General features: G+C 52.1%; 7 protein-coding genes across 7 annotated transcripts; 5 read left to right on the forward strand and 2 right to left on the reverse strand.

Moving 5' to 3' along the window:
- Nucleotides 1-2,019: 2,019 nt before the first annotated feature.
- AtWU_07226 (ESCO family N-acetyltransferase) lies at nucleotides 2,020-3,366 on the forward strand (the record flags this gene model as incomplete). Its single annotated transcript, XM_035502335.1, has 2 exons — nucleotides 2,020-2,051; nucleotides 2,151-3,366. 2 exons carry the CDS (start codon nucleotides 2,020-2,022, stop codon nucleotides 3,364-3,366), a joined length of 1,248 nt encoding a protein of 415 aa, XP_035358228.1.
- An 877-nt stretch (nucleotides 3,367-4,243) lies between these two features.
- Nucleotides 4,244-5,916, forward strand: AtWU_07227 (uncharacterized protein; the record flags this gene model as incomplete). The annotated part of the gene is made up of 2 exons (XM_035502336.1): nucleotides 4,244-4,283; nucleotides 4,391-5,916. The coding sequence occupies 2 exons, from the start codon at nucleotides 4,244-4,246 to the stop codon at nucleotides 5,914-5,916; spliced, it is 1,566 nt and encodes a 521-aa protein (XP_035358229.1).
- A 925-nt stretch (nucleotides 5,917-6,841) lies between these two features.
- On the reverse strand, nucleotides 6,842-8,659 carry AtWU_07228 (zinc finger, ZZ type family protein; the record flags this gene model as incomplete). Its single annotated transcript, XM_035502337.1, has 1 exon — nucleotides 6,842-8,659. One exon carries the CDS (start codon nucleotides 8,657-8,659, stop codon nucleotides 6,842-6,844), a length of 1,818 nt encoding a protein of 605 aa, XP_035358230.1.
- Nucleotides 8,660-8,932: 273 nt separating this feature from the next.
- AtWU_07229 (sucrose transporter) lies at nucleotides 8,933-10,781 on the reverse strand (the record flags this gene model as incomplete). Its single annotated transcript, XM_035502338.1, has 4 exons — nucleotides 8,933-10,092; nucleotides 10,151-10,472; nucleotides 10,541-10,580; nucleotides 10,636-10,781. 4 exons carry the CDS (start codon nucleotides 10,779-10,781, stop codon nucleotides 8,933-8,935), a joined length of 1,668 nt encoding a protein of 555 aa, XP_035358231.1.
- Nucleotides 10,782-11,781: 1,000 nt separating this feature from the next.
- Nucleotides 11,782-12,892, forward strand: AtWU_07230 (glycosyltransferase family 8 protein; the record flags this gene model as incomplete). The annotated part of the gene is made up of 3 exons (XM_035502339.1): nucleotides 11,782-11,827; nucleotides 11,889-12,324; nucleotides 12,412-12,892. The coding sequence occupies 3 exons, from the start codon at nucleotides 11,782-11,784 to the stop codon at nucleotides 12,890-12,892; spliced, it is 963 nt and encodes a 320-aa protein (XP_035358232.1).
- A 1,109-nt stretch (nucleotides 12,893-14,001) lies between these two features.
- On the forward strand, nucleotides 14,002-14,967 carry AtWU_07231 (uncharacterized protein; the record flags this gene model as incomplete). The annotated part of the gene is made up of 2 exons (XM_035502340.1): nucleotides 14,002-14,072; nucleotides 14,193-14,967. 2 exons carry the CDS (start codon nucleotides 14,002-14,004, stop codon nucleotides 14,965-14,967), a joined length of 846 nt encoding a protein of 281 aa, XP_035358233.1.
- Nucleotides 14,968-16,498: 1,531 nt separating this feature from the next.
- Nucleotides 16,499-18,848, forward strand: AtWU_07232 (translation initiation factor 2A; the record flags this gene model as incomplete). The annotated part of the gene is made up of 5 exons (XM_035502341.1): nucleotides 16,499-16,523; nucleotides 16,649-16,718; nucleotides 16,791-16,862; nucleotides 16,928-17,345; nucleotides 17,418-18,848. 5 exons carry the CDS (start codon nucleotides 16,499-16,501, stop codon nucleotides 18,846-18,848), a joined length of 2,016 nt encoding a protein of 671 aa, XP_035358234.1.
- Nucleotides 18,849-19,087: the final 239 nt, after the last annotated feature.

Consider the following 19,087-nt stretch of genomic DNA (forward strand, 5'->3'; position numbering starts at 1 on the left):
TTGTCGTGCCCCGCCTCGGATCTGTCCATCTACATCCGATTTGACTTCATCTCCTTGATTGGGGTACGCAGCAGCAGCAGCAGCAGCAGCAGCAGCAGCAGCAGTTGTACTATCTACCTATCTATCTAGTCATTGAGACGGATGGAGGAATGTAACTCTCTGTGCAGGTTCAACCGAACTGGAAGCAATCAGAGGCGTCGGATCTACCATCCACTGGCAGAACCCCCTCACAGGACGGGAGGCGAAAGGTGACAAGTCTTGCCTTGGAAGAGGGACAGTGAGGAGATAGATAAAAAAGCAAATAAGCTACCTAGATGGACGATCCGCGTTCTCATGATCGGTCCTCACGATCGGCATCTTCGATCCGGCTGTCAGTGATTTGCTTTGACTTGGAGTGACTTGCTTTGGGTTGTTGGCTACGTATTTGGCCAGTCTAGGCTGCGATGACATAAAGACACATCATGTAAGGACCTGAAAAGACAACCCACCCCCCATGTGGTGTGACAGCTGGCCTGGAGCAGCCCAAGAATGGATCACATAGCCATTTTCAGACAAGGAAAGAGACAAAAAGGCAGAAACAGAGGAGAGGGGGAGGGATAGAGAGAGACCACCGATGTGTTAAGTAGATCAAGATCAGCCGGGAGCCCTGTGTAGCCATCACATCCAATCCTGGAACAAAGCTGAGGACCCGAGCTGCAAGTCAAATGCCGGCAAGGCAGTGCCAGAACATGGCTGTGGCCCAGTAAGGCATCAGTGTTGGTTCGTTTGTTCAGCAAGGGCGAGGTTGGGGGAGCGATAAGACCAGACAGAAAAAGAAAAAGAGTCAGAGAAAGACGGAGAATAGCGCTTGTTTCCAGTCGATCTGGTGGAATTTGCCTCACACCATTTAGTAGGGTTGTTAACGATGGATGGATTGTTGTGTGTACGGAGTACGGAGACTCACTACTCATCAAATACTACTAGTACAGTATGTGGAGTTGAGAGAAGAGACGAACGGGGAGATGCACGAATAGGAAAATGGGATGAGTCAAATTTAGTTTTATTTAATCTTGTACATCATCACCAGGAGAGGGAAGATGAAGTGACGAGGCTGGCCACCTCAGCTGCCACCGACTTGTTCATACATACGGGAAGAGTCCACTACTCAGGAGTGGTGTTGCACCACAGAGTCTGGTTGGTTGGGGGCTCATGATATAAGGAGGCGAAGTACGGGACGGCAGAATGAATGAGTCGATGGCACAGCATCGAAACTGGGAACCTTTACTCATAAAGTAAGCTCATTCTCTCGTTCGTCCAGTAACAGCCGGGCCGTTTGTGATTTAAATCTTTCATCTGCTTCAAATTTCTTTGGCTGCCAGTGAGTAATGGGTGTTCCACACGTATCACCTTGTTCAAGTACTTTTCACTAGTATTCGGAGGTGGTTGGTGGTTCTGAATGAATGAACATTCATACATGACTCTGTTGTTGCATCCTGCGGACACGACGCCACCGTGGGTTATTTTCATCATTGTTAGTTATATAGCTGGGATGTGGGGGGGAGCAGCATCATCATCATCAGCTTAGAGCTTGCTGATACACGGGAATATCAAATTATTAAGGAAAAAAAAAAAGGAATAAATATCAGCTGCTGCCTCTGCTGATTCACACTCTCATCCGTGTCATCATCATCATCCTCTTCATTCAATTCATCAGCTGGTGAGTAACTAACTAACTAACTATATAAAGGGTAAAAAACGAAAAGGCAGCAATATGACTGAATGTGGTTTAGACCAGTGATTCTCACGCGTTTCCCGTCGATCGGCGACCGCCAAATCCGCCCTTCCCAATCCATAATAATTTCCTGGCATTCCGTCAGGCAGCTCATTCCACTGCATCATCGATCGGCTCTCCCTGCTTCTCTCGATTTCTTCTTCTTCCTACTTTCCTCCTTCCTACCTCCTTCTCTTCCATCTAGAATTACGACCTCTGCCATAAATGTTTTACCTCGCTTGAATGCCTCTGGTACATCAGAAAGGGAGATGCCGTGGACTGTGACAAACTCATTCAAGCGGTACGTTGTTGAAATCATGCCCCTGCTCCTTAATTCCCTTATCCCTTGGTTGCCGCCACTCCCAACTAACACGCTCCCCTCTTGATTCCCCCCACGCAGAGGTCTCATGATGAAAACTTACGGACGGCCACTTTGGCGCGTCTACGACGAAGACCAACGGCCTGCCGCCAAAAAACGACGCGTTCAATCCGGCAATGATTCCGACGAAGCCGAAAATAGCATCCAATATGCCATCCGCGAGTCTTCCGCCGCCATCATGTCCAGTCCGTCGCGTCGCAATTCTATTCTTCTCTCCGAAGGCACGCAGGAAGATGATCTATCGACACCCCCATCTTCTCCCCCACCGCGATTAAGCCCCCCTCCCGCCAACACGCGGAAACCCACGTTTGCCTTCTTGAAGCGTAAACAGTCCGCCACCAAGGATGCCAGCAATGGCACCCCTGTTACGAATGGCACTACCACCAACGGCACCACGAATGGCACCCCACTCACCGAGGTCAACTCTAACAGCGTGCGCGCCTCGGTGGACCCGCCCAAGAAGAAAGCGCCGCAGCCGCAGCAGCCGCCAGTCTTGAAGCAGATGCAGATCGACCTGGGCCACGAAGTACGGAGGACGTGTGCAACTTGTGGCATGGAATACGTGCCGTCGAACACGGAGGATGCGGCATTGCATAAGAAGTTTCACGATATGAACTCCACAGGGGTAGATCTGGGGAAGGCCTTCATGCGGGCCAACGCATCACGCTGGGTCTACGAAGCTACACGGTTTGACGAGGGATATGTGGTCATCGTGGATCGCAAGGCATCGCCGACCGCGAAGAACCAAGCGAAGAAGGTGCTGGAGGTCATTTGCAAGGAGCTGTCGTCCCCGACGATCGAGGATGAGGTTCTGTGGAGTCAAACGGAAGCGCCCAAGCATCTGCAACAGAACGGAGTACCGGAGAAAGTGGACCGGTACAAGGTGTTTTTGCACATGAAGGACAGTCGATGTGTAGGGGCATGCTTGACGGAGCGAATTTGGGAGTCACGGCCGGTCAAGAAGTCGGCCGTTTCGGGCAATGGACCGGACTCGTCGGTCACGGTGGGAGAGGAAAGGCATCCGGCCATCGTGGGCATTTCGCGCATATGGACATCGGGCTCTTCACGCCGGAAAGGCATTGCCATGGATCTGTTAGACTGCGTGGTGAGCAACTTCATCTACGGGATGGAAATCCCCAAGGAGCAGGTGGCGTTCAGCCAACCGACCGAGAGCGGCAAGGGGCTGGCGCAGTCATTCTTCGGCAACGAGGAGTGGCATGTTTACGAGGAAAGCTAAGACGACGACGATAGACTACGGAAAGAAACAAGAGATTGCATTTGATTTCTTTTTGCATGGTTAGGACTGAAGGGGAAGGGGGAAGACCGACGGGCGGACATTGTTTTCGTGATACACGGGCGAGTTGATACCCAGGCTTTCTCGGGCATTGACCTTCGAGGGAGGGCTTACTCTTGTGACGACCATTTGTGATTGCACGCGTTCATTCGATATTTTCCTTTTTTTTTTTTTTATCTTTCTCATTTCTTTTAACTGACTGTATAACTGGAAGAGGTGTTTATTGGGAGGGTCCGTCGGGTTCCGCGTGGCTTGGTATATTCTTCGACTACCGATCTACCATTCTTCACTGTACCATATATATCCTTATTTCTTCTTTTCTTTTTCTTCCTTTCTTACCCCCGATATTATTATCTCTTTCATCATTTATCCGTGTTTTCTTTTGTTTCCAATATGTGAGTGTGAGAGTGACCGTGAATATGAGGAGAGAAGAGAGGGCAAATACGACCCAGGCAGAATGCAGCATGTGAGAACTACTATTTACCGACATATACTATACTATGTATGCACATCTAGTAGTTCATAGTAGTTTATGAACCTTGTAATGGAAGCCGCGGAACCTTGAAAGTAAGAGCCAAAGGGAACTAAACTAGGACTAAGCAGTAGTAACTAACTAAATACTAAAAGTAAGGTTGTGGCCGAGAGGCGCTCTCTCTCTCTTCCTCTCTTTCTCCAGTTGTTGACTTACTTCCGCTACTTGCCCTCTCCGTCTCTCTCTCTCTCTCTCTCTCCCTCTTCCCTTCCTTCCCCCTTCTCTTCCATCAACCCTCCCCTCCTTTTTTCCTTGCTCTCATGGTCAGTGCTGCCCTTCTCCTCCGCGATGTCTGGATTAAATCCTTTCCGCCCTAAGAAGCCCGAGAGTGAGTCCGTCCGGCGGTTCCGGTTCCTGCGCACCGTTCGTCGCGTGCTGGTCGGACGAGATGGACGGAGCTGTCCCTGACCCATGATGCTGACCTCCTCATCCTAGATACTACCTTCGCTGCTCCTGCTCCTGCTCCGGCGCCTTCTCTACCTCAGTCTCTGCCTCAGCCCTCCTTCACCTCGTATCCCTCGAAACCCGCTCCCTCCGTGACCTTCCCTTCCACCTCGTTCCGCTCTGTCCCTCGAACCCCTCCCGCATCCTTGACCCCGGATCCCGACGATACGGCCTCCTCCGATGACCAGTCTGCTTCGGACCCCTTCCACCAGCAGTCGTATGCGACCGATGACGATGGAGAGGCGGAGGACGAGGATGACATCGATGAATTAGATTCCAAACGCACCTACCAGGTCGCTCACCTACCTTCCCGGGACGATGATCGCTCCCAGCCATCGATCAGGACCGTTCCAGACCCAGCCTTATCCTCCAGGAGATCCGCGCCGCCCGCAGCCATTGCACTCCCAGCGCAGAGGAGCACCCATGATCGTCCAGTAGACCCGGAACAGGCTGGCACGCCTCGCGAGAATGCGCCCGTAGCTGGTTCGAATGTGTCGACGCGTTCATCCACGTCTTACGGAGGCACCCGGACGCCCGACAGCAGCTCCACGGATGTATCTCGACCGTCCGACCTGCGTACCGGTCCAGCTACTCGAGCTGGGTCGGGATTGACCCCATCATTAGATCCTAGTTCACGTCCTCTTGCCAGCCGTCCAGGTAACAGGGACCGGATACCTCCGCCTCCGCCCAAGAGTCATCATGGGAAACGGATCGCCCCTAGCCCTGGTATCACACCCTCGCTCGCCCAAACTACCCCTGGCAAGACAACCAACCGCTTCTCTTTCCATGGCTCCCCATCTGAGCCATCTTACTCCCCTAGACCCTCCCAATCAGGGTCCGACTATTTCTCCGCAAAGCCCAAAGACGAGCCGCGGTCGACTGAGCAGTCAGCGGAGTCCCTACGGCGGAGTCAATCGCAGCATAAACGACCGCCAACTCCACCGCTGAGCCGACGACACAGCCAGATGAGACGGTCGAAGACCACAATGTCCAAAGTCAATCCATTACGGTTATCCATCCATGTGGCACAGGACTCAAGCGCGGCATCATCGTCATCATCTCCGCCGCCCAGTCCAGGCGGCTGGTCCCTGAACCCATCACGAACTCGGGAGTCTCGCGCGGGCAGTAATCCGTCCGAGGAGCCCATGCACACCGCGACCTCAACCCTGCGCCCGGAACCCTCTGCAGCCGCACCAGTGTCGCCCACAGAAATATCACATCCGACGTCAACAGGATCGTCGACGAAGCGGACCTCGCTTTACAACCCTCTTCCCCCACCTCCGCCGCCGCGACGGTCTCGCGGATCCAGCAATCACAGCATTGACAGCACTGGTCAGAGTCTCCGATCGGGCAGACCAGCCGACGAGACAACAGCGGCACCAGCAGCGCCAGCAACACAGGACGAATTCGTCCCACATCCGTCAAACGCGCATGACATTCTGGCCGATTTGACCCGGTTACAGAAAGAAGTAGACGATTTGCGCGGGCATTACGAGAGCCGAAAGGCCAGCCAATAGGCCCAGCCGAGTATGGGGCCTGGCTTTGTTCCTATCCTTATCTCACTTCTGTTCTGCAGTAAGAGCAAATGAGCCCCAAGTTAGGCATAGGCATCGTAGGGAGTGAGAGTGGCTGAAAGAGTGTACATGGGCACGTGAACGTGAACGAGTGATGAAGCATAGCGTCTGGTTTTTTTTTTGGTATCCCTTCCTTTCTTGAGTATAGTATATGTTTCTGTTGGGTCAGTGAGGTATGCAAACTATGCATGTGTTGTACTATTCCTAAATCAATCCCGAGAGATTTTGGTCAACTCCTTTTGGGCCGGATCGAGTTCGTGTGATGGCCATAACCACCAGACAAGAAGCTTGACTGCAGACCCGCACAGAGGGTCCATAGTTAGCACGTATTACTACTATGCTAGTAGCAGTGTTCTCGCATACTAATTCAGTTGTTTTGAGAAGGTATGCATGTATTAGATTCGGTTAATCAATGAATCAATCAATCAACTGACTGAAGAACAACCATAATAAGTAGATGATACACGTTCCTAGTACCCATGTATACTATGATACTACTATAGTCATACGACTAGGTCACTAAGTTCGTTACATTTGATATGAGTTAACAGTCACAAGGACTACTAGTCCTACTTCTACTTCTATACTAGTAGTATGATGCCCTTGATTTCCTTCTCTATAGAGAAAGAGAGAGAGAGAGAAGGGGGGGGGGGAATTGAGCATGCTATCCTTTCACAGAAAGATAATATACTAAACAAACATAGAACTGGTTAACCAAAGACGAAACGGTTTGTTCTACCACTTTATGTTCTATTTCACATCATAGAATAACTATCTGAACCACCACCATGATATCAATAACCGCAAAACCCTCTAGGACATGAACGAAAAGAAAAAAGAAAAAGGAGGAGCAGATATGAACAAGATATCATCCCAAATACAACTCCAACGGCAAATCATGATACATCTGATAATCCAACTCCACACTCCATTCCAAAACAAAGAACTTGACTAGCGCCACAACAGCCATGCAACTTAACCCCCCCCTCTCTCCACCTACTTCTTCCTTTTGCTGGTGAGGAACTCTCCAGAACATGGTCTCATCGAGTGATACTATACTATCTGGCCCATCACCCATCTTTCTCCGCCCCTCATACCATACTGCCGCTATATCCGTTACAATACGCACTGCGTCCCCGGAATTGCCGCTCCCGGCTAGCACGGCACCTGCGGCTAGGTCGGCCATGCTGCCGTTGTGGACGAACTGGGGGTCCCAGCCGCGGGCGATGAGCCGGTCTGCGTGCGTGGAGACGGTGGTGCGGAGGGTATGGGCGAGTTGGGCACGGTAGTGGTTCATGCGAGGTTTGGCGAAGGCGAGGAGGATGTCGCGGAGGCCGCGGTGGATGGACCATGAGAGGGAGGACCAGGGGAGGTAGTCGAGGCAGGTGTTGAGGATGGTGGCTTCGTGGGGTGGGACGTGTAGGGTTACGGAGTGGGTAGTAGTGGTGGTAGTGGATTGGTGGCGGGGGTTGGATTCAGTGCTGGGGAGGGAGAGAGTGGTGGAATTGGATTGTAGCTCTGGTATATCGTAGTCTTTAGTGTCCTCGGTGACGGGCTTCATCAATAGAAGATCGACTTCATTGACGTTGCCTCCAATCATGTTGTAGAGGTGTCTGCTGCCGTGGGCGCCGCCAAAGCCTCGCACGATGTGTTCGAGAACCCACCTGCCTGATGCTTTGCGGCCGGGAAGGGCGCATTTGAATGGTGGAGAGGACGCGGGGCATTCGATGACACCGGCTAGCATGCGCAGACAGCGGTCGACACGGACTTCAAAGGTCGGAGGGTAGACGTCTTTGTTCAGAGTGTGCGAATCGTGGGCCGCGAAGTGGACGTGTGCGGCGTCACCAATGGGCCATTCGACGTACCATTGTCCGCAGTAGGAGGCGTATGCGGCTCGATGGCCAGATGCGCCGCTGTGTCGGAAGACTGGTCGAGCATTGGTTACGGTGAATAGAGCCATGAGGGTCGCGCGAGAGATGACCGTGCAAGCGGTTAGCTTGTGCTTGGTGAGAGGGCCTCGAGGGAGGCTATCCCAGGTTGGCAGCTGGACTGGCGGTTCCCCCGAGATGGTCACGACGTGCTCAATCTTGACGGGGCTCTTGGTAGAGACTAACGAGCCGGTCTGGGAGAGTTGTTCCAGGGTGGTAGAAGGTGGATGGATGACGTTGAGCAGGATAGACCATGCAGCCTTACCTGTTGGCTGCGCGAGTGGCCGCCGACTGACATGAACGGTCTTTCTGCCACAGAGCCCGCATGGCAAATTGGCGTTGATTACAGGCCCGACAAGAGGGGGCTTCACGACTCTATACCATGGTACATGTGGCTGCCAGAACCGCCAGCGGCCCAGGTGTTGTACATCTCGCAGGGTGTGGAAGGGGTCAGTCTGATCGATGATCGTCCCGAATTGAGTGACAATGGAGCCCAGCCCTACCACCGTAACGGCGAGAGAGAGCCAGGTAGCCACTGTTGACGAGACATCCATTCGGAGGCTAAACCCAGCGAGCAGCCGAGCGACGATACTCTTGACTGACATCGAAGGCGAGCTCATGATCTCTGGAGGGGCCTGGGATAAGTAAGTTGAGGGGATGATGAAGGGTTGCTGCGCTAATGCATCTGAGCGTCTCGGCCGCCAACCATCGACCGCCGTCGTCGCAGGATCCGAGTGGACTCCGGCTGAGATCACCATCGATGTTCATCTTCGCAAATAGAATGCATGCTGGTTGCGCTTGGATTCCCTTCACGAGGCTTTCCAGCGCCTTGCATGATCGCAATAACAGAACGAGGCGCTTCAGCTCCTCCAGCTTTGAGTGCCGCTACGATGCTGCCAAAACCAGTGTGTTGGCAGGCACATAAAGGCCTTGAGTGGCCTCTGAGAATGAAAGATGTTGAATACCAAGATCTACTTGTAATTTCTAGTCCCAAGTGAGGTCCCGAGATTGTGCGGTGGCCATCATGTGTTCTACTTTCTCCTAGACTGCTCTTGGAGCCCCATTGTCAGGCAAGCTGCAAGAATGGCAGCACATCCTCCAAGTCTCATAACCCAGCTTGTGCTAGTGTCCCAAGGCTGTCCCCGTGGCTTCTGCAGTGCCTTGAAGATGAGGCTGCCTATCGCACTGGAAATGATCTGGGGGAAAGAAATAGCGACATTATGGAGACCAAAGACGACACCAGCTTGGTTTACTGATTTTGCTTCCGTCCTTCTTGGTTCGTCAGATTCCTGAACATATGGCAGAATACTTGCTCCTTCTACTTCGCCGGATCCCTCTCGACGATGTGCCGGTCGTCCGGGGTCCCCTTGAGCGATCTCAGACGCGATAAGGGCATAGGGTGCCCACGCTGTGACAGCCCAGGCAATGCCGATTATTCCAGTCATCACCGACGCCTGCCCCGGGGAGGAAACAAAGAACGTGCTGAGCATGCAGATGGCAAATAGACAATGAGAGAGGAGCCATGCACGGCGTAGTGATAAACCAGGGATCCTCAATTTCAGTCGAAAGCTGCTTGAACTAGCGTTCGCTTCAGCTGCCATTTGCCTCTCCGAAGGAACCACCAGCATTGGCAGGATGATACTCGCTGCAAAGGACACTAGTGCATTCACAAGCATCGCTAAAGTACCGATGCGTGTAGCATCCTCCCATACCTTGTTGATCTCATCATCCGATAGATCTTGGTGCCTTTCGAAGATAGGGTTCACATACAACTGCCCTATGTAAGTGGTGGCGTAGAACAAGAACGAAAACCACCCAAACCATGCTGCAGCCTGAATAATGTAGACCTGGCGAATGCGCAACGGAAGGCGATGAACTGCGTCTCTAATGGACTGAAGCAATGAAACAAACCCTAGACTGGCAGATGAAGACGGCTCCATACGCGGATCCTTTTCCTTGATATAAGCGCAGCCGATGGATAGAGTGATTGCTAGTGAGACGCTAGCGATTATGCTGATCCCTTTAAATTGTGTATTTCCGAGGAATGGAATCATCCTCGGCAGATTCAAACCGCCAATGATGAAGCCGAAGATGTTCCCTGCGCTGACATGACGGCTTGCCCAGGCATTTGCCGCTTCCTGTTGATGAGCCGGGGCATTATCGACAATGAAAGCCCGGGTGGCTGCCTGAACTGTGACAGGGCGTCAGAATTATGTTACAGGAGAGCCAAGATAGTGTGAAGATCATACCAGTATTGATGGCAAAGTCTTGGCAGTACATTAAAAGCGTTGCAGCCACGATGACTGCAGTTTTGGCTTCACCTGCCTGAGCATCAAGGCCAAACAAGCCAAATAGGCCATCCACTAATTCACGCACCCACGCCAGAGCTAGCAGGCAGATAGCCAAGAGTACGCCACCGAATACCATGAACGGCTTTCGCTTGCCCCAGGAGATGCGGCAATTGTCACTTCGGATGCCAATGTAAGGCTGCACTAGAGTGCCTGTAAGGGGCCCTGCAATCCAGACAAAGGCAAGCAGCGCTTTGCTCATTCCTAGAGATAGAAGATACGGCTATAGGATAAGCCATGTCTAAATTAGCTACTGATACTTTGCTTAATTTCTCGAGGTTTACAACTTACTGATCCACTGGAATGCTGGATCGAATAGACAATTTGGAGACTAGGAAACGGGTCAATGAGGACAATGGAGCAAGCTCTTGCCATTGAGTACTCACCCTCCCATGGCCAGGGTCAGTATGAAGAGGTATGCGCTGCTTTTGGGTGCCTCGTCAGGGGTGGAAGCACCTGGCGGTATATGCGAGTCCGGCGGTACCCATCCATCGCGGATGAGAGGCTCCGCCTCGTTGCTGCGCTCCGTCATGAGAGCAGGAGATCGGGCATTTATCAGTCTCTTTGCTAGCAGTAGAAGAGCTGTTCAAATCCAAAGCAGATGGAAACTAATAGGAATGATAGCTGAGAGGGTGGAATCGATGAAAGGAGGTTGTTTACTTTCTCCGGGCCCGGGGCGGAGTAAAGTAAAAGTAAAGTAGAACCATTAATATCCCCAGGCATCAAGAGGATTCCATGGACGGGACTGACCGCCTGATCCCGAACAGGCAAAAGATCTGTTGCAGACCACAACTAATAGTATTTACATGCAGCAAATAGTCTGGTTTCATGATTAATATTAGATCGAATAGGGAGTTGTTAGGAAATGTGTCTCCTGTTATGTGGAGCATAGGTACCAAATGCATGTTAGTAAGCAAGATTATGCTGTAACTGCTTTTGTTCGGAGAGTACTGTACTGTAATGAGTAGTATATCAAGCAGGCTAATTTGGATGTGTTTGATAAGAACCGTAAGTAGTAACAGTGGAGAGTTATCATATCGTATCCATGTAAGACCCTACTTTTGACTTTCTCATTTTTCGTTTATCGTTGGTGAAGAACACCTTCAGCCGCGGGCCCACTCTTTCGATAGCAGGGGAATATATATCTAGATAATAATATCTATCTACTATGCAGTACTTAATATTAATATCTAAAGCTTCGAGATTTTTCCATGTCCGATCCCTGACTAATGGTGTCATCGAGATAAGGATGGTGAATATCACTAAGACGAAGCCGGTTAGGCTTCCGTGATGATTGAGAGGTTCCCGATGACCCGAAGTCATCAACCGCGTCCTCAATCCCCACGTCCCTCGCTCCTTCCCCTCTTCTGACTTCTTGCTGTTCAGTGCGTGACAGAGTCGTCTCCGGAACTGCAAGCGCGAGTATAAATTCGCCATAAGCAACCCCAGGCAGCTGTCCAGCGTGAATCCTGGTGTGCAAAACTCTCATTCGGCGACTCGGTTCTAATTGAAGCATCTATATTCTTCCGGCCATGGCCCACAATACCAGTGCCCCCCGCATAACTGATGCGACAAAAGGTACTGTCCACAACCATGGCACTAGAACTCTTCGAGAGCACTCATAGCTAACACATCTCAGTATGGACAACTCTAATTACAAACACTGCCTACCTGTCGGGGCTACTGACCCTGGAGTACTCCCTCCGTAAAGTGGGCTCGAAATATCCGCTGATTGCTCTCTACACGGACTCCTTCCCGGAGGAAGGCCATGCTGCTCTCGATGCCCGTGGAATCTTGAAGCAGCGTGTCCCTTATTTGCTGCCCTCAGTTCCAAAAGACTATGTCAATGATGTGCGGTTCTATGACTGCTGGAGCAAACTTACGCCCTTCTCTCTTGTGGAGTATGAGCGCGTTGTGCAGCTGGACAGTGACATGATGATTCTCCGCAACATGGATGAGTTGATGGAGCTCGAGCTAGACCCTCCAGCCCTGGCTGGGACAGGGAATCGTGTTTTTGCCGCCAGTCATGCTTGTGTCTGTAACCCGCTGCAGAAGCCGCACTACCCTCCTGATTGGTATGGACTATCCATCTTCCATTCCCGAGTCCTACGAGGACACAACTTATCCGACAAGTAAACAAATACTAATGCACCTTTGTCCAGGATTCCATCCAATTGCGCATATACATCCCAGCATGCCACCCCGGATGTCGCGCAAACAGAGGGCGCTTCACCCACGGCCGGGCTGGGCATCCCCAACGGCGGTCTCCAGGTGGTCAATCCGTCCCACGAAGTCTATGATAAGATTCTGGCGCAGCTGTCCTCATCTGCGACCACCAACTATGAATTTGCCGATCAATCCCTGCTATCAGATGTATTCTTTGGGCGATGGGTGGCGCTGCCATACATTTACAATGCGCTCAAAACCATGCGGTGGGAGGGGATTCATGATGCGATCTGGCGAGACGAGAGCGTCAAGAATATGCACTACTTGCTCAACCCCAAACCGTGGGATGAGAGCGAGGCTGTCCGGTCGGGTCGCGAACCTCGCTCAAGCCGGGAAGCGCCACACAGCTGGTGGTGGGACATTACGGAGGAGAGAGTGAAGGAGGAAAAGGCCAGAGGGGTGGATGACAACTTCTAATTTTTTTTTCCACATCTTATTTTTCAACTTATGTTTATGTTCCCTTTCTCGGACAAGTGAATGCCGCAGCGCTATCACAGTATATTAGACCTGTCACCATACGAAACCAATGCCACATTAATAGAGTCATTCTTCGAGGGTCCAGATGGAACGGGAATGCAAGTATGGCGTACATTCATTCCAGGTTGGGGTGAGAGGGGTGTAGTGGGAGGCTGCATTCGGAACCCGACCATTCAGGCTCCCAGGTGTCGAGCCCCGCGCCCGATGTTGATTGGTTGGCGAAGTGCCAGCGGCCGGGGTGACGTCAGGGGCTGCTGGGGGAGAGACTAAACCATTTCGGGATCATGGCATAGAGAGGGAGCCGAGTTCAAGCATTCATCATCATAGTACTACGGAGTACTGGACTAGTCACAATCACCTCCAGGGGAAAATGCCCCCTCCGAAACCGCGGGGAACTGACGATGGCTTTCCGAAACATCCACTAGAAGACGCCTGGAATGGACCTGCATTGAGGCTGGGAGATAGTATTCTAAGAAAAGAAAACCAAAAAAAAGAGAAAGAAGGCGAATCTGCTTCAGATTGAAGGTTTGAATGAATGATGCTGGCCCACCGACAGCCTCACTTTCATCACTGACCCGTTCATTCATTCATTTACTTCCCTCCTACTAAACTACTACTACTGCCACTACTTCTACTACTACTTACCCTCCTGTTACTATTTAGTCCACAGTACTACTACTACTACTACCACCACCAAGCTGGCTTTGGACCCTCCGCACCCAAACTTTAAAAACCCCATTGCGATCTCCCAACTCTTACCACGGATCCCCCCCCCCCGTCTCTTATTGTTACGCGACTTGGTTCATCATCAGTAGACCAGCCAATTCAACTGCCCCGCAGATCCATCCGTCTCTTCTCTCAAACCATCTTGTTATTTGCTTCCCTAGTCTTTCGCATCCAGATCAACACCCTTACCGCTGCATCTCCTTGAAGGACTACACCCTCGTTAAATCGCGCCATCTACCTTTATCGTTTATTGCATTTCACATTGGGCAGACGTCCCTACATTTTGTGAATATTCAACTTCAACCGAACTTTACCAGGACATGATGACTACTCCCACTCTGATCAATCTCCCTCCCCCGCCATCGGACCCAGTGACTCCATCGGACATGGGGCCGTAAGTTCCCCAGCTTGTTCAAGCTTTCATTCTGATTGTGTCATGCAGCGTTTCGCCTTTATCTTCATTTCTTTAGTACCATTATCAGATCAGGCTGACAAGAAGTTTGCGACGCACTAGAGGGACCCCGAACTCCGGCACAACTTCGTTGTCGGCCCTGTCTACAACCGCCATCAAAGATGGCCATCAGGGTCAGCCTCTTCCCCACGGTCGTCACGCCCACCACTCCCATTCCGCATCTGCTACATCCACTACCACGCTGGAAGCAGAACGCGCCGACCGTATCTCGCGTCTAGCAGGCCTGGAACGAGTGGCTACGGCTCGAGCGGGTGGCACTCCACAGCCCTCGGGCATGATGGCAGGGACTCAATACCCCGGCTACTTTGACAGTGGATCTGGGGTCAAAGAAAGAAGTACGGTAGGCAGTGCTAGTGCGACAGGCAGCGTGGGCGCCCGCACGACCTGGGCCAGTGGCAGTGATGCGTTCGATGCAGACCGAATGAGCGAGTACCCGGAGGACGGGACGTCCAGTGTAGGCAACTACAGCGATGAAGGCGACGCTAGCCTGGTGGCATTCGGCGAAGGTGCCAGTACCATTAGTGGACCAACTTCACATCCGCTGCTGAACCGAACATCATCGGGACATCGACCTACCTCGTTGGGCAGCCCTGGAGTGAGCCGTGCGAGCGCATTCGCATCCCACCATCAGCAACACTCTGGGGAGGGCGCAATGCTGCTGTCGACCCAGTCGCCGACCGGATCCGTGACACCAGAACCTACACAAGATGCGCGGATGGTCGATGGGATGACATTTGACTCGGATGTGATTGACACCACGGTGAGGACCCCGCGATTGGCCACTCCCGCTCAAGGTGGCGAGCAGCCGACTTTTTGAGTTACTAGTTTGCTTCTTTTGTAAGTGAAAGAGGGAGACAGACAAACAGACAGATTGATGGCAATAAGGGCGGATTGTCAAAAGGATAGGATTACGGGCGTTGCTGCCAAGTATTTTCAAGCTTCAATCAAGTTCAAGGGTTTTTGGCATTGTAATTGTACGGGAAAAGAATGGGACATGTTTTTGATGGAAGGGGGGAGAAAGGAGGATAAGATCATTATTGACGAGGGAGGCTTTTGTGGGTTCTGATCATTTATTTTTACATGGTTCTCTAGGACGAGAGAGAGAGAGAGAGAGAGAGAGAGAGAAGTCGGGATATCAATGAATATTTACTTGTAGAATAGTTAGCTAGCAGCGAGTCATTTGTTTTTATTTATTGATTTATTTATTTTTGCTTTCATGTCAGTTAGTGAAGCAATCAAAAATGCCCACCAAACCAGTCTTGACGAAACTACGACGATGTTAAGTTAATGGGGATTAGATTAATCTAAGCATTACGGGTCCAACGAGGAGGATCTCCATCCCGACCGGAGCAGGACCAGATTGACTCCAACAGGCGAATCGGGGCGAATCTTCTTTTCCTTCACAATTGCCAAAAGTCTAGACTCCCGGGATCTCTGTTACTTGTTGTCCCTCTGGTAGTATGCTTCCCATGTATGGCAGGAAGCATGGTAGTCATCTTATTAATCTAGAAAATAAGATACCCCGTCACTGCAAGTAGTAACAAATTAAGAAAAAGTACTCAGTAGTTGGGGAAAAGATTAAATGGAGGCGAAAAACGAGCAACAATTCAACTGGAACTTGGTGAACTGGGGCCGAGATCGCCCAATGGGGAGGGGGGATTCCATCGCGGGTCCCCCTTCAGCCTTTCACTCCCTCAGTCTGGCTTCTCTCTCTCTCTCGGCGCCTCTTCTTCCTCTTCCTCTTCTCTCTCTCTCTTCCTCTCTTCCTCTTGTCACCTTCCCCACCCCCTTCCAACTTCCTTTTCCCCCTCCTCCTCCCTCCAACCCCGACTGTCTTCCTGTCCCTGTCATTGCTGGCATTGACTTGTCAAGCATCGAGAATTCCCCCTTTGGAACCGGAGACTCGTACTGAGGTATTCGTTCAATCCCGCCAAGCTTCGCTGCCATCCACTTTTGAGTCTTTGTGTGTGTTTGTGTGTTTCGCGGCACTCCAGACCACAACTTCTCGCCACGCTTTCAACCTCCCAACGGTCATATCTTACACCTCGTCCACTCTCGATCTATCCTTTCGTCTTCGTTATCTCTACCCCCCGGTAGTAAAATTTCCGTTCAGTCTTCCCGCTGGAACACTTCCGAAGACTATCCGTGCAATTTTTCTGCTGCCCTGTTACACACTACCTAAGTGGCGGGGAACGTTTTTCTTCTTCTACCACTAAGATCCTGGGTTTTGTGATATTCCCTGGTCCGTCGCATTAGCATCGTCTTCGCGCGCGCCTCTAGCTGCTCCCGTGGCTTTTGTGAATACGTGTTTTGTCCTACCAGAGTGAAACGTTGAGAGACATTTCGAAATGGCAGCTCCCACTCAGCTTGCTTGTGAGTCTACCTACAGTTTTATCCTTCGTCCCATCCTATAATAGAGGACTCGAGAAAAAGAAAACATCGCTTTACTTTCTCGGGGAATTTTTTTGCTGTTCAAGGGCAACTCTAACTAGCTACAGACCGTACGGTCAAGGGCGTTGGCATCTTGGATGCCGCCCCAGTTTATGAACCTTTGTCGGGGTTCGAAAGGTATGTAACGTCTAATTCGTTCGATCTTTCTACTCCGGATAGCTTGCTAATCTTCTTATTTTCTGTTTGTAGACCCGAAGGAAACCTTCGCTGTAGCGCTTACTCTCCCTGCGGCCGGTATTTCGCATGGGCATCCCCAGAGAAGTACGTCAACCGACTCTCACTCAAACCGATAAAGGAGGAAAGGAAACTTACAAGTTGCTTACTAGGGTCACCATCGTCGATCCCTCTGTCGGACATGTGGTCTCGACCATCGCTGCTGATAACGTTTTCGAGCTGGGATTCTCGCCCCTCGGAACCTACCTGATCACCTGGCAACGCTCTTCCAAGGATGCCAACGGCGATGCTGTCAAGAACCTGAAGGTCTGGCAGGTCGTCCAGTCGTCCGAAAACGGCGACGTGGACACGCCTGTGGGCAAGTTCGTCCAGAAGTCGCAGACGGGCTGGAACCTTCAATACACCTCCGACGAGCGTTACTGTGCCCGGGTCGTCACCAACGAAGTCCAGTTCTACCAGAGCGAGAACCTGTCTCAGGTCTGGAATAAGTTGCGTGTGGAGGGGGTTGCGGACTTTGCCGTCGCTCCTGGCAAGAACCACTCTGTGGCCGTCTTCATTCCTGAGCGCAAGGTACGTATGGTGCACTTGTTTACAACCCCGATGAGACTATCATTATTCCAGAGCTAATAAATTGCTGCTTAGGGACAACCCGCTGCTGTCAAGGTCTTTTTGGTGCCTCAGTTTGGAGCCCCCGTCTCGCAGAAGACCTTCTTCAAGGGCGACAAGGTCCAGCTGAAGTGGAACGAGCAGGGTACCACCCTGATCGTGCTTGCGCAGACAGACGTGGATCGGTCGGGCAAGAGTTATTACGGCGAGACCACTCTCTACCTGCTCAGTGCTGGTGGTGGCTTCGACTCTCGTGTGGACTTGGATAAGGAGGGACCTATTCACGATGTGACCTGGTCTCCCAACTCCAAGGAGTTCGGTGTGGTGTACGGCTACATGCCCGCGAAGACCACCATCTTCAACTTCCGTGGTGTGCCCAAGCACACCTTCGCTCTGGCCCCTCGGAATACCATCCTCTTCTCGCCCCACGGACGATTCGTGCTGGTGGCTGGTTTCGGTAACTTGGCCGGTCAGATGGACATCTACGACATGGACAAGAACTTCCACAAGATCGCCACCGTCGAAGCCTCCAACGCCAGTGTCTGCAACTGGTCTCCCGACGGTCAGTATATCCTGACGGCTACCACCAGCCCTCGCCTCAGAGTCGACAATGGCATCCGTATCTGGCATGTCAGCGGTGCTTTGATGTACAACGAGGACATGAACGAGCTCTACGATGTGTGCTGGCGCCCCCAGTCGCTGATCCAGCACCCCCTCGGCGATCCGTTCAGCCCGCTTCCGACCCCCCACCCCTCCGCCGTGGCGTACCTGAGCACCAAGAAGGCTCCGGTCAAGCCCGCCGGTGCGTACCGGCCTCCCGGTGCCCGCGGCCAGCTCACCCCTCTCGCCTTCAAGCGCGAGGATCAGGGCGGCGCGGTCTTTGTCCGGGATGGTGCCAGTGGCGGTGCTACCGTTCACACCACGAACGGATTTGGCCGGACGCGCAGACGTGAGGTGCCGGGTGCCGAGCCGGCCGAGGAATTCCTTCCTCCGGGAGCCGCTCCTGGAGGTGGAGTCGCTCTGCCTCCTGGTGCCGACCAGCCGGAGAAGCTGTCCAAGTCCGCTGCGCGCAACAAGAAGAAGCGTGAAGCCAAGAAGCAGAAGGATGGTGAGGACGAGCCGAGCCCGGACCGCCGCGGCGAGAAGGGTGACAACCGTTCCAAGGGTCAGAATGAGCGCAAGAACGGCGGCCAGGCCAATGGAGCTCAGGCACCCAAGGCCAATGCCAATGCCAACAACGCTGCTGCTGCCGCTGCCGCTGCCGCCGCCGCCGCAGCAGCCGACGCCAGCGGTGCTCACTCCGCGCAGGACAAGAAGATTCGCGGTCTTTTGAAGAAGATCCGCGCGATCGACGAGCTGAAAATGCGCCTTGCCGGTGGAGAGAAGCTCGAGGATACGCAGATGAAGAAGATCCAGACTGAGGAGTCGGTGCGCAAGGAGCTCGAAGGTCTGGGCTACAATGGATAGAGCAGAGGCACCCATATCCTATTGGGTCATGGATCTGGATTACTACTAAACAGCATTTCAATCAACACCCATTTGGAAATATGCGCACCGGTTTCTGCGCTGTTGGCGTTGCTCCCTTACACTATATCATGATTTTCACTTTTCTTTTCTCTTCTTGGCTGGCTGCCTGTATGAATTGTACATATTGTCCAGTGGCTCTGGCTGGTCTGTTTGCTGTGACGGAGTATTATCTTCTCTGA

This window comes from Aspergillus tubingensis (genome assembly GCF_013340325.1).
Source record: "Aspergillus tubingensis WU-2223L DNA, scaffold_8, whole genome shotgun sequence".
Lineage (NCBI taxonomy): Eukaryota > Fungi > Ascomycota > Eurotiomycetes > Eurotiales > Aspergillaceae > Aspergillus > Aspergillus tubingensis.